The sequence below is a fragment of the Gorilla gorilla genome, chromosome 3 (assembly GCF_029281585.2).
Source record: "Gorilla gorilla gorilla isolate KB3781 chromosome 3, NHGRI_mGorGor1-v2.1_pri, whole genome shotgun sequence".
NCBI lineage: Eukaryota > Metazoa > Chordata > Mammalia > Primates > Hominidae > Gorilla > Gorilla gorilla.
Window position 1 is genome coordinate 47124063 of NC_073227.2, and position 13996 is coordinate 47138058.

Consider the following 13996-nt stretch of genomic DNA (forward strand, 5'->3'; position numbering starts at 1 on the left):
TAAACATTAATTTAAAAAAATGAATTTCACATGGATCAATGGCCTAAATGAAAGAAAGCAATAAAATCTTGCCAGATAATCCAGAAGACTACATCTACAAACTGAAGCAAAAAGACAAGACTTTGTAACCAGGACTATGAAAAGAAAGACACATATTTGATGACCTAAATATGAAAAATTATTTGAATGGCAAAAGTATTATGAAACAACCTTAATAGAGAAATGATTAAAAATCTAGAAAAATACAATTGAAAAATAAAGGATTAGTGTGTGTATTACAAGGAACTCTTAAAATTTTTAATCAAAAGATAGTAGAAAAGAGGCAGATAAAGGAAGAAAAAAGTACAAATGGTCAAAATATTTTAAAATTCGTATATTCACTTATCAGGAAAATTCAAATTAAAGGGAAAATGTGATATCATTAACAAAAAGAGCTAAAACACTTATTCCTGGCAGGAATGTTGTGCTCTTTTGCTCTTATACATGGCTGTAATGGAATGTGAGCCACTTTGCTATACATGGCTATAATGGAATGTGAGCCACTTTGGAAAATCTGACAACATTGATCATACACATAGACACACACAGATACACATATATGTGCACACATATGCATACATACATACATACCTGGAGTCAATTCAATTCTTATAAATCTATCCTATAAAGGTAAAAATTAATACATAAGGACTTCTGTACTGGACTTGTTTTTAGTAGCAGAAAAAAGTATGTTTACATATACACGTATATATATATACATATATATACATATGTATATATGTATGTACATACTGAAACAAAATTAATGTCTGTAATAAGGAAATGGCTAAAAAATTAGCATATCTATATACTATGGAGTATTATTCAGTTATTAAAAAGAATAAATCAGAACTATACCTTTTCAGAAGACCTGGAGGAATTTTCTTGAGATAATGTTGAGTAAAGATGGTAAGATGCAGCAAAGTATATAATAAAACAATTAGTAAAAGAAAAAACTGTAAAAATTATTACATATATTTATATATGTTATATATATAAATGTATGAGAATTATGTCAGCAGAGGTTTGCATAAATATGAAGAAAATATGAAAGGCTGCACACCAGGTTGTTTATAAGGCAGGGAAGAATTGCAGGATGGGGAGGGGCAATGGAGAACCAAGCACAAAAGGAAAAGATTTTTAATTTTTTTGTTTTATTTAATTTCCAATGTGATCATATTTTCATTTTATTTTTTAAAAGACAAGGTGTAATCATATTTGTGCTAAACATATAGAAATTGTATTTGTGTTATATAAATATATAAAGCTGGATTCAGTGACACAAAAGGGATTTTAATGTTTTTAGACCAATCACTGTTTGGAGTTCTTTTCCCCTTGAGAAATTGGTAACTTTTGTTTTTGCAGTTGTTAGCTGAACATGGTTTAGCAAAGTTAAGTGAATGCAGCATAATTAGTCAACTCCTACTTATAATTATTCTTCCATTAGAATTATTTCTGATTTTAATAGTAAAATTATTTATTTTAGAAAATCTGGAAATTATAGAAAAGTAGTAGAAAAAACTTTATTTAAAAAGCACCAGTATTCCTACTACCCAGAGATAAGCATTACAGTACTAAGATTTTAGAGCATACCATTTATGCTACTCGTGTTTTGTTTTTCAATGAAATTTAAAATGTAAATCTTGTAAATGTTGCATATTTTAGTTAAAAATATGTGCCTATGCTTGAATTTTTTAAAAATATGTAAAATCCATTTGAGAACTATGTCATTTTTTTCTGTAAACCCTACCATTTTCTTAGTCATTCAGTATACATACCTACTATTCTTTTCTAGTTCCTGGCAGACATGGAAAATAATGCGCTTTTTCAGGATGATATAGAATGTCAGAAACTCATTATGGAAGCAATGAAGTACCATTTATTACCAGAGAGACGACCCATGTTACAAAGTCCTCGGACAAAACCTAGGAAGTCAACTGTTGGTACATTATTTGCAGTTGGGGGAATGGATTCAACAAAAGGTATCAAATAATCTTTTATTTGGGGGAGGGAGGACCAGAGAAAAAGATATTTTAATAAGTGTATATATGGCCAAAGAACTCTTTGGAGAAATGGCTGGCTGCAGGACAGGGGCAGAAGAAGTACCAGATAATTGTGTAACATCCTCTAGGCCAGAAAATAAGGAAGTGCTCAAAGAATGATGGAGATAGGTCAGAAGACACAGGAAACAGCTTGCAGGGGCTACTACTGTCCAAATCTGGGATAATTTGAGCATCAAAATAAATAATAGTAAAAGATTATAACCTATGAAATCAGTAAGTTTCCATGGTTCCACACCTATACAAATAAACAAGGGAGAAAGGAAGGCTCTTCCTTACAGAAGAATGCCAATGAATGAATATAGAAGGAAAGATGAGATTACAAAAGTTACCATTTAGTAACCACCAATAACCAATTCAGTCAAGAATTATCAGCGGATGCTGAGACTAGTGGGAAAAGTTTGAGAACAAGATAGTCTAAAAGTGTCTCTCAGCCACATGTTTACTAGTTACAAAGAGTAAAATAGTGTATTTACAGTAGAAAAACCTGGCACACAGCACTTAAGCAAACGATCAAAGATAATGTTGACAGAAATCAGACTAAGCAGCAGCATTGTGCAAGATAGGTTGCACGGAGAACTTAGCCGCCCATCTATGCCGTCCTTGCCAGGAGCATATAACCTGAATCTAATCATGAGGAGGAAACAAATCTAAGTTGAGAGACAGTCTACAAAATAACTTATCTGTCTATAGTATTCAAAAATGTCAGTGTCATGAAATATAAAAAAGATTCAGAAATTGTTCCAGATTATAGGAGACTAAAGAGACATGACAGCTATTATAATGCATCATCTTGGATTTTCTTTTGCTGTAAAGGACATAACTGAGACAAATGATAAAATCCAAACAAGGTCTGTAGATTAGATAATAACATTGTATAAATGTTAATTTCAGGCCAGCTACTGTGGCTCATGCCTGTAATCTTAGCACTTTGGGAGGCCGAGGTGGGTGGATTGCTTAAGGTCAGGAGTTTAAGACCAGCATGGGCAATATGGTGAAACCCCATCTCTACCAAAAATACAAAAAAATTAGCCCAACAATGGTGGCGCATGCCTGTAGTCCCAGCTACACGTGGGAGGCTGAGGCAAGAGGACCACCTGAGGCCAGGAAACAGAGGTTGCAGTGAGCCGAGATTGCACCACTGCACTCCAGCCTGGGTGACAAAGCAAGACTCCATCTCAAAAAAAAAAAAAAAAGTTAATTTCCAGATTTTGATTATTGTATTTTGGTCTTATAATTTCTCATTTTGAGGAAGATACACTGAGTATTAGGGGTATAATGCCATCATTTCTGCAAGTTACTGTTTTTTTGGTTTTTTTGTTTTGAGATAGAGTCTTGTTCTGTCACCCAGGCTGAAGTGCAGTGATGCTATCTCAGCTCACTGCAACCTCTGCCTCCCAGGTTCAAACAATTCTCCTGCCTCAGCCTCCTGAGTAGCTGGGACTACAGGCACATGCCACCACACATGCCTGACTAATTTTTGTATTTTTAGTAGAGATAGGGTTTCACCATATTGGCCAGGCTGGTCTCAAACTCCTGACCTCAAGTGATCTGTCCGCCTCAACCTCCCAAAATTCTGGGATTACAGCTATGAACCAGCGCACCGGGCCACAACTTTTTTTTTTGAGATGGAGTCTCGCTCTATCACCCAGGCTGGAGTGCAGTGGCACGATCTCGGCTCACTGCAAGCTCTGCCTCCTGGGTTCACACCATTCTCCTGCCTCAGCCTCCCGAGTAGCTGAGACTACAGGCACCTGCCACCATGCCCCGCTAATTTTTTTGTACTTTTAGTAGAGACGGGGTTTCACCATGTCAGCCAGGATGGTCTCGACTTCCTGACCTCGTGATCTGCCCTCCTCGGCCTTCCTAAGTGCTGGGATTACAGGCATGAGCCACAGTGCCCGGCCACAACTTACTCTTAAAACAGTTCAGGGAAAAAAAAATACCTACATAGCAAATACAGTAAAAAGTAAACATTTGGGAAAACTGGGTCAAAGGTATCTTAAGAATTCTTTGTACCACTCTCACAAGTTATTATTAATATTAAAAATAGGCCAGGATTATGCCTTTAATCCCTGCACTTTGGGAGGCCAAGGCGGGTGGATCACTTGAGGTCGGGAGGTTGAGACCAGCCTGGCCAACATGGCGAAACCCCATCTCTACTAAAAAATACCAAAAAAAATTAGCCAGGCATGGTGGCAGGTGCCTGTAATCCCAGATACTCAGGTGGCTGAGGCAGGAGAACCACTTGAACCCGGGAGGCGGAGGTTGCAGTGAGCTGAAATCATACCACTGTACCCCACCCTGGGCAACAGAACAAGAGTCTGTCTCAAAAAAATAATAATAACTAAAAATAATAGCAATAAACACTATGCATAGTGCCTACAGGGTGTCAGTATTATGCTAGAAGCTTTCTGTGTGTTATCCCTCAATATGCATTGATCTCCCCTTTCTTTGAACTCCTAGTACTAGCAGTCTGCAATCTCCTGACAATCTCTCTGACTTCTGGCTACCTCTCTGATGTCAGCTCATTCTATTAATACTTCTTCCCTCACTGATGCTTTTATTTCAACCCCATTGGCCTTTTCATTCATCTAACAGGCCAAACATTTTATCCATATCCAGGATATTGCTTTAGCTGATGCTCTCACTGGCGTGCTCTGCCCCCGGATATTGAAGTGCCTAGCAGAAATTATTCACTCAAATCTCTCAAATGTCAGCTTACCAAGGAGGCCTTCCATGACCATTCAATAGCAACCCCCGACTACCACTTTCTAACCTGAATAACATATAACGTAGTGCTATTTATTTGTAGATGCTTAAGTTTTAGATATAGGCCTGATGACTGCATGGTACAGAAATAAATAACTTAAGATAACTGATTAGGGTTACAGTATAAATATTTCAACATTGGAAAAGACTTTCCATTGTTCAGATAATCTGCAAATACTTATTAAGTATCATCTGTGTACCTGGAACTGGTGCTAGCTTTTGTAGTCATTACCAGCACTCTTCTTCTCCCTCTTTTTCTCTCCTTTTCAAGGCTTTAACTGTTATCTCTATATGTATGTATCATACCCTCACTTTGATTTTATTCTCATATTTCCAACTTGTATAAAATATCTATTTGATGCTCAGCTTTTAACTCAAACTTGGTACATGGAAAGGCAAGGAAACTTGCCTTGGTACATGGCAAGGAAAATGCATATCTGTCTTTTCAGCTTTCTGGGAGATGAGTTCCTGCTTCCCATCAAGGCTCATACATACAGTGGAAAATTCCCCAAGCTTGGGAAGGGGACTAGATACTAAGCACCCAAAGTAAACAATTCTCATTCTCTCTCTGTCTCTCTGGAACCTTAAATTCTGACAGTCATCAGGTCTTTTTTCAAATGGGCCTTATATCTAATTCTTCCAAATTTCTGCTGCCATTCTTCTAATTCCAGTTAGCCTTCTGTCAGCCTACATATTTTGGTCATGTTAATTTAGAGGGAATAGCATTCATTATGTTGTTAATATATGGAAGGCATTATGCTAAGCACTTAGCCTATATTATTTCATTTCATCTTCTTAACAGTTCTCTTTCATAGATAGGGAAGCTAGGACTTGGAGAACTTAAGCAACTTTCCAAAGATTACACAACTAATTAGTGATAAGATCAAGATTCAAACAGGCATTTTGGCTTTGGAGATGATACTCTACTCCATTAACTCTTCAGTGAACATGCCATTATTCTGCTCAAAAACTCCAGCAGTCTATTTCTTACCACATAAGATGCAAATGCCTCATTTAAGACTTTCTCTAATCTGGCCCTTCTGTTTGACCAACTTTATTTCTGAGTTTTTTTAGTGATTAAATACTCTGACCTATCCTGTTCAAGCTATCTGCCTGGCCCTAATTTATGTTATTTCCCATCTTTGTAATGAAGAGCAGTTTGCCTTAGTCGGATGGTAGTCTGACAATTGGGCTCTTGGTCTCTTCATATATCTGTTTAGTATAGGGCCAAACAAATCAGCTAATACGGGCTCCAAATAGCCACTGTGAAAATGTTAGAGTATATTTGTGCTTACTTTTATAAAAGGTTAATTATTTGGTATAAATTAGGGAAGTCCCAAGTGTTTACATAAAATTTTATAATTATTAGGATTTTGTTAATTTTGGATATTTGGATTATATATATATATATATATATATATATATATACACCTGAGACTGTGTTTTAATATTTTTATGTTTGAAATTAGCAAAATAACTTTTAGTTACCAATTCATATGAATATGATACTGCTTAGTAAACTAGATCTAAAAGAAATAACTTAAAATTCAAAAGAAAAGTATTCCCTAAATGTATTCGTGAAGAAAGATGATTAGCTTTTTATTTGTTGGAGGGAATTTTCTAATTTGATTTGATTTATTTGATGGAAGGGATAATATTTTAAGATCAAATTTAGAGTAATTAAATATACTATTACTATGTATGTTACTATTATAATGTAAGCATATGAGTAAAAAACCTCACTATAGCTAGAAACTATAAAGAAAAAGTATTCAAACATATTTTTCAACAGCTGTACTAAGTATAAGGGACTCTATTTGGTGCTGTGAAAAATACAGAGGTAAAGGCCGGGCAAAATGGCTCATGCCTGTAATCCCAGAACTTTGGGAGGCCAAGGCGGGAGGATCACTTGAGGCCAGGAGTTCGAGACCAGCCTGGCCAATACAGCAAAACCCGGTTTCTACTAAAAATACAAAATATTAGTTGGGAGTGGTGGTACATACCTGTAATCCCAGTTTGGGAGGCTGAGGCACAAGAATTGCTTGAACTTGGGAGGTGGAGGTTGTGGTGAGCCGAGATCATACCACTGCACTCCAGCCTGGGTGATAAAGCAACAGTCTGTCTCAAAAAAAAAAAAAAAAAAAAAAAAAAAATATATATATATATACACACACACACACACACACATATATACACACACATATATATACATATATACACACACATATATATACACATATATATACACATATATACACACACACACATATATATATATATGCATGCAGAGGTAGAAAAAGACTTGTCTATCCCAAATAATTTAGAATTCTGTAGGGTAAATAAAAAATAATAAAAACTATAACACAAGAAAATCTATATGTATAACAAAACTATTTCTAAATTTTAGGAAGTTATCAATAATACTAGTGCTCTGATGACCAAATTATAACAAATACTTTAGAATAAGTGTTAGTCAAGATTATAATTCTATAAGGCTAGCACGGCTTACATGATGTATTAGAAGCTTAGAAGAGAGAAGTGGGTTCTAGTTGAACTCTTCACAATTGGGGGTTAGGTTTTTTTAGAGGGTTTTGTTTCTTTTGTTTTTTTAAACATCTGCTCATCTTAACTCATAAAGAGAACAAAGGAGTCCTGGAATCTTCCAATTCTTAAAAAAAAAAAAAGAAAAGAAAAACATAGATGCCTTCAGGCAGCAACTTCCTGAACTCGCTACCATCATAGTTCCCAAAGTACCCGATCTGTACTTACCCCTGTCCTTGCTTATTGCAATAGAATATGTTCCCCTCCTCCCGTGAAAGACAGCTCTTCTGCCTATGCCTTGGATACTGTGCTTTCCTGCCTCCCCACAAACCATAATGAACATGGTTCATTATGTTCGTTATGATCCCTTTCATCTCCTGTATTTTTAGCTGCTTTCCTCTCAACCAGATCCTTTTCATTCACATTTAAGCAAACTCTGAGTTTTCAAATTTTCAAAGCAAAACAAAACAAAACCTTCCTCAACTCTTCTAGTAATTTCTATCTCTCCTTACTTTGATAGCCAGACTTCTCAGAAGAATCTTCTATGCTCACTGTGTTTCTTCATCTCCCAGTCACGTCTCAACCACTCAATAAGGAACCTCTCCCTGAAGTCATCAATGACCTCTGTGTGGCTAAATCCAATAATACTTCTTAGTCTTCATCTTATTTGATCCTTTCAGTAGGATACTGTTAGCAGACCTACTGCTATAAACTTTCTTCCTTTGGCTTCCATGACACTTAACGCCTCTGCCTTTTTTCCCCCCCACTTCTGGGTGTTGTTTCTCACCCTCCTTTGACAGTTAATCCTTGTCCATTTGACCTTTTCTTACTGGGGCCTGTGTATGCCCTGGAGAATAGTAGGAGATGAGGACACAGAGGTAGGCAGAGGCTAGATCATGCAGGACCTTCATGAAAGATAATAAAATTATTATTCTCAATGCTAATAAGATTATATTTTTGTATCTGTAATTTCATAAATTACCAATCATGGTATAATTTTTATTTACATAACTCCTATATATTACTATGAAGGAGCAACAAGCATTGAAAAGTATGATCTCCGTACAAATATGTGGACTCCAGTAGCAAATATGAATGGGAGGAGGCTACAGTTCGGTGTTGCAGTGCTAGATGACAAACTGTATGTGGTTGGAGGAAGAGATGGACTGAAGACTTTGAATACTGTAGAGTGCTACAACCCCAAAACAAAAACTTGGAGTGTGATGCCACCTATGTCCACACATAGACATGGCCTTGGTAAGTACAACTATGCAGATTCACTCAAAATATCACATAGCTCCCATGGCACATTTACATTCTGAACCTGGCAGAGGACCTGTGTGGCAGCCACTGCGTCAGCAGCAGTCACCAAGCATTCCTCACATGCTGCAATAAAGAATTTGGTAGGTCATCATAAAAGATGAGGCCGGATGCAGTGGCTCATGCCTATAATCCCAGCAATTTGGGAGGCCAAAGCAGGAGGATTGCTTGAGCCTAGGAGTTCAAGACCATTCTGGGCAACATAGGAAAAAACAGTCTCTACAAAAAATTTAAAAATTAGCTGGGAAATTTTTTTTTTAATTAAAAAATTTGGTGGCTTGGGCCTATAGTCCCAGCTACTCAGGAGGCTGAGGAAGGAGAATCATTTGAGCCTTGGAGGTCAAGGCTGCAGTGAGCTGTGATTGTGCCACTGTACTCCAGCCTGGCAAAACATCTATCTCAAAAAAAAAAAAAAAAAAAGGATCAATACCAGTGAAGGTATGGTTGAGTTTAGATAGTATGGTTTATACAATACTCAATTTATTAATACCACCAGAGTAGAGGCTTCCCCCAAATAACAATAGACAGTAATGAAAACTCTCTAGGGATGAAGATTGAAATGGGTATGGTGGTGGGTACAGTAAAAGATCAAAGAGACATAGATTTCCACTAGTTGTAATTAGTTCTCAGTGAAAGATGATCTTAAGTTTGAAGTTTGATAAGGAAATAAAACCAGAGGGTTAAGGCAAAGACACAGAGAAGGAGCTTAAAATTAACTATATGAAATTTAACACAGTAAACTTGTAAAACATTACTCCTGAGTCCATAAAATCAACTATTATATAGGCACAGACTGGGAAAATGTGAGTTAAGCATGAATGAGACTTAGAAATTTGGGTTGACCATAAAATCCAGGGTAAATAGAGTGAGTCAACTGCGTGCTTCCCCTCCCCTACCATGGGGAAGAAAATATAATTCTAACACAGGCTAAATCCTTATGGATATAGTACATAGAATGTGATTGCTCATAGTCCAGCTGTTTTGTGCAAATGACATTGTGCATTGAATACTGTCATTAGTTCTAGGTGCCATACAAAAGACTTTATTGAACTGCAGCAAGTTGAAAGGAAAATGATCACATAGCTCAAAACTGTCTTCTTTAAGCCCTAATTTAAAATTTTTGTGTCATTCAAAGCAGCAATGTTCTTATTAAGTTACCTTATAATTAAATTACTGTTACAAATTTGAACTTATGAAATAAACTTTTTTTTTTTGAGACGGAGTCTCGTTCTGTTGCCAGGCTGAAGTGCAGTGGCACAATCTCGGCTCACTGCAACTTCCGCCTCCCGGGTTCAAGTGATTCCCCTGCCTCAGCCTCCCTAGTAGCTGGGACTACAGGCACACGCCACCATGCCCAGCTAATTTTTGTATTTCCAGTAGAGACAGGTTTCACCATGTTGGCCAGGATGGTCTCGATCTCTTGACCTCGTAATCTACCCAACTCAGCCTCCCAAAGTGCTGGGACTACAGGCATGAGCCACCACGCCTGGCCTAAAATAAACTTTTAAGAAACATTCCTTTTATCTCTTCATATGTGGTAATTATATGAAAATTTCATTAAAAAAAGGAGTTCTGCTAAATTTTTTTTTTTTTTTTTGAGACAGGTTCTTGCTCTGTCACCTAGGCTGGAATGCAGTGGTACGTTTTTGGCTCACTGCAACCTCTTCCTCCTGGGCTAAAGCAGTCCTCCCACCTCAGCCTCTCTAGTAGCTAGGACTATAGGCATGCACCATCACACCTGACTAATTTTTTTATTTTTGGTGGAGACAGGGTTTCACTATGTTACCCAGGCTGATCTCAAACTCCTGGGCTCAAGCAATCTGCCTGCCTCAGCCTCCCAAAGTGCTAGGATTATACTTGTGAGCCACTGCACCAGGCTTAAAATTTATTTTCAAAGTCATTTTTTAATGGGTTGAATTAGGTGAACCCCTTAAGTTTTCTGCCCCCTTTGACATATTATGCATTGCATATATATGTATATATGTAAAATTAGAGAGATATACATATATCATAAACATGTATATACAGTATGTGTATATATTATATATGTATATTTTAATGTGTATTTATATTTTATGTTTATATATACACATAAAATGTGTATATGCACATATATAATGTGTATATGCACATATATACATATAAATAACATGTATGCATATTTATATACACATATGTGTGTATATATGTATACGTGCACACACACACACACACACATATAAAATCTCCAAAAGCTAGTACTGGTGGGGCACAATATATGACATATGAGTGGAACAATCTGTTGATTTGGATCATGCATGAATGGTGAGTATTTTTCTTATCTGGCTGTGATTTCACAAATTAAAATATACCTGTAATACAGGGGTTCTTTTGGCCCCCAAGTGACATATTTTATCTCACCTGGCCATGATCATGTTGCACCTCTTCTCAAATCCCTCTACCTCAAAGCCATCTCAAAGCCATCATGGAGACCGTTCTCCATCTCATTCAGAATAAGATCCAAAGTCCTTACAAGAGATAAGATCAGAGTCCTTATCTGCAGTCTCCGACTGTCCTGCATGATCCGGCTCCACACTCTCCCCCATCTCTTACATTTTCCCCCTCACTCACCCTGCCTAGCCAGATTGGCCACCTTGTTGTCCCTTAGACACAGTGAGCATACCTCAGGACCTTTGCACGTGCCGTTTCCTCTGCCTCACCTTCTCTTTCCCCAGCTATCTCCAAATCTACTTTCCCAACTTCATTCACATTCCTGCTTAAATGTTACCTTATCAGAAAGGTCTCCCCTGACCCTCTCTATCCTTTTACTCTGCACCACTTTTTAAATTAGCACTTGTTATTACCTAAAATATATTTTATGTCTATTTCCTGACTATAAGATTTATGAGGGCACAGCCCTTACCCGTTATATTCTATTGAGTGCCCAGTACTTAGTAGACATGCAGTAGATATTTGTTGAATAAATTAACAAATGAGTCTAGCTCAGCTCCCTGCTGATGAATCATACCAATAGATTATGGTATCAAATCTAACTGTAGTAAAATCTCATGAATTTGAATTAATAGGGGGGAAGGTATAAAAATACTTTTCCAAATATATCTTAAATCCAAATTGTTGAAAAATGTTTTAAATAGTAGCAGTGTATGCATCTGGTGCAGTTTTAAAATAATTTTCCACTGTTGTACCTAAAAATATTGCCTCTAAAACTTTTAATTTTTTTTAGAGACAGCGTCTCACTCTGTCATCCAGGCTGAAGGTGTGATCATAGCTCAATGCAACCTGAAACTCCTGAGTTCAGGGGATCTTTCACCTTAGCTAGGACTATAGGTGATGCCACCACGCCTGGCTAATTAAAAAAAAAAAATTGTAGAGATGGCACTCTTGCTGTGTTGCCCAGGATGACCTCAGAAGAGATCCTTCCACCTTGGCCTCTCAGAGCTCTGGGATTACAGGCTTGAGCCACCGTTCCCAGCCTCTAGAACTTTTTTCTTTTTTTTCTTTTTTTTTTTTTTTTTGAGACGGAGTCTCACTCTGTTGCCCAGGCTGAAGTGCAGCAGCATGATCTTGGCTCACTGCAACCTCTGCCCCCAAGGCTCAAGCGATCCTCCTGCCTCAGCCTCCCAAGTAGCTGGGATTACAGGTGCCCGCCACCATGCCTGGCTAATTTTTGTATTTTTAGTAAAGAAGGGGTTTTGCCATATTGGCCAGGCTGGTCTCAAACTCCTGATCCTCCCACCTGGGACTCCCAAACCGCTGAGATTACAGGCATGAGTCACCGTGCCTGGCCAGTCTCTAGAACTTTTAAAACCAGAATTACCGTGCTATTTCAACCCACCCACCCACCCACCGACCTACTAAGAATAGTGAGGAGGACACTTGTCTGCATCATAAATGTTTACTCAGTTCTATTTGTATGTTTAAGGCTTATTGTACTTATACTTCAATTAAAATGTGATTTTTAAGACAGCAGCCAATCTGAAGTCGTTAATTGTTTCCTTTCTCCTCATAGGTGTGGCTGTACTGGAAGGTCCCATGTATGCCGTAGGAGGACATGATGGCTGGAGCTATCTGAACACAGTGGAAAGATGGGACCCTCAGGCTCGCCAGTGGAATTTTGTTGCCACTATGTCTACCCCTAGGAGTACAGTAGGTGTGGCAGTACTAAGTGGAAAGTAAGGAAATATTTAAAGTTCCATTTAAAATGCAATACACCAAATTTATTAAGCTATATCATTTCTAATTTAAAGATATACATAAATACAGTGATTTGAAGAAACTTTTAAAACAATGTCTCTTTCTATAATAGTTGTAAATATATTGTTTTAATAGTTGTTAAGCTAGGCTTTCATTTTAATGTGCAGATACTATACATTTCTAGTTATCATTTTGAGTGAAGACATTTTATATTAATGTTCAATATTAATAAGTTGTACTATAAAAATGGTATATCTATATTAAAATAATATACTTTAAAAGTATATTATCTATATTATGTTTAAAAGTATATATGGTCTTTGAAAAGTAGTGTAGTCTTTCTCAGTGTTTCTCTAAAAATTCCTTCCATCTTTTCTACTGATTTATCTTGACTTTCACCTCTTTTCTTTCTTATCTTGGAAAACTGGTGAAAACTAGAATGGATTTATAAAGAGGTACTCTCTTACCTCTTGTCTGCTCTGAATAAACAAATACAGGTAGAGCCATCACTAATAGCTCTCAGTTACTCAGAGAGTAAATATTTTTTCAGTTCTTTCTTCTTCCATAAAATGAAGTTTTATGTGGTTGTTAAAGAAAGTTATTTGTGGGGTACCTTTTGCTCATTTAGAATGCTTTATCATTGTTTCCAGAAAAAGAAATGAATCAAGGTTAAAATAGAATTAAAATTATGTATAGAATTGTGTTATTGATTATTATAAGAAAAATGAAAAAAATAGTGAAATTTTTTATATTTTAGGACCTAAGATCTTGTTTCTTCAGGACCTGTCAGTTATGTTCTATTTTTTGATACTTTTTGTAAGCACTATTACATGTGATAAGATGGATAAATGGAAATCACTTTTTAGATGTTTTTTATCTCCATGCCCCTCCCCTCATTTATTTTAGCTAAAGAAATCACTTCAAAGTTCATCACTAGGTATCTTTCTAAACTCTTTGGTAAGAGTCAGCCATTAAAGAATCTAGTAAATGAGAAAAAAAGAAAATGAAACAGTATCTTCTCGGTTTTGACCCTTCGGTTTAAACCTTTGGGATTGATTCATTGGATTAAT

The 13996-nt window shown here is 36.7% G+C and overlaps 1 protein-coding gene and 1 long non-coding RNA gene across 5 annotated transcripts in view; one reads left to right on the top strand and one right to left on the bottom strand.

Annotated features, from left to right (window-relative positions):
- Positions 1–13996, top strand: part of KLHL5 (kelch like family member 5) — a 77792-nt gene that overhangs the window by 50068 nt on the left and 13728 nt on the right. For all 4 annotated transcript variants that reach the window (XM_031010326.3, XM_055384805.2, XM_055384804.2 and 1 more), the window contains 3 exons: positions 1835–2021; positions 8445–8669; positions 12742–12904. In XM_031010326.3, coding sequence (XP_030866186.2) covers positions 1835–2021; positions 8445–8669; positions 12742–12904 — 575 coding nt within the window. The remainder of the gene's footprint in view (positions 1–1834; positions 2022–8444; positions 8670–12741; positions 12905–13996) is intronic.
- LOC129533086 (uncharacterized) overlaps positions 1–13996 on the bottom strand; it is a 115486-nt gene that overhangs the window by 28003 nt on the left and 73487 nt on the right. The window contains exon 4 of the long non-coding RNA XR_008679117.2: positions 6875–6989. This is a non-coding gene — a long non-coding RNA (uncharacterized lncRNA). The remainder of the gene's footprint in view (positions 1–6874; positions 6990–13996) is intronic.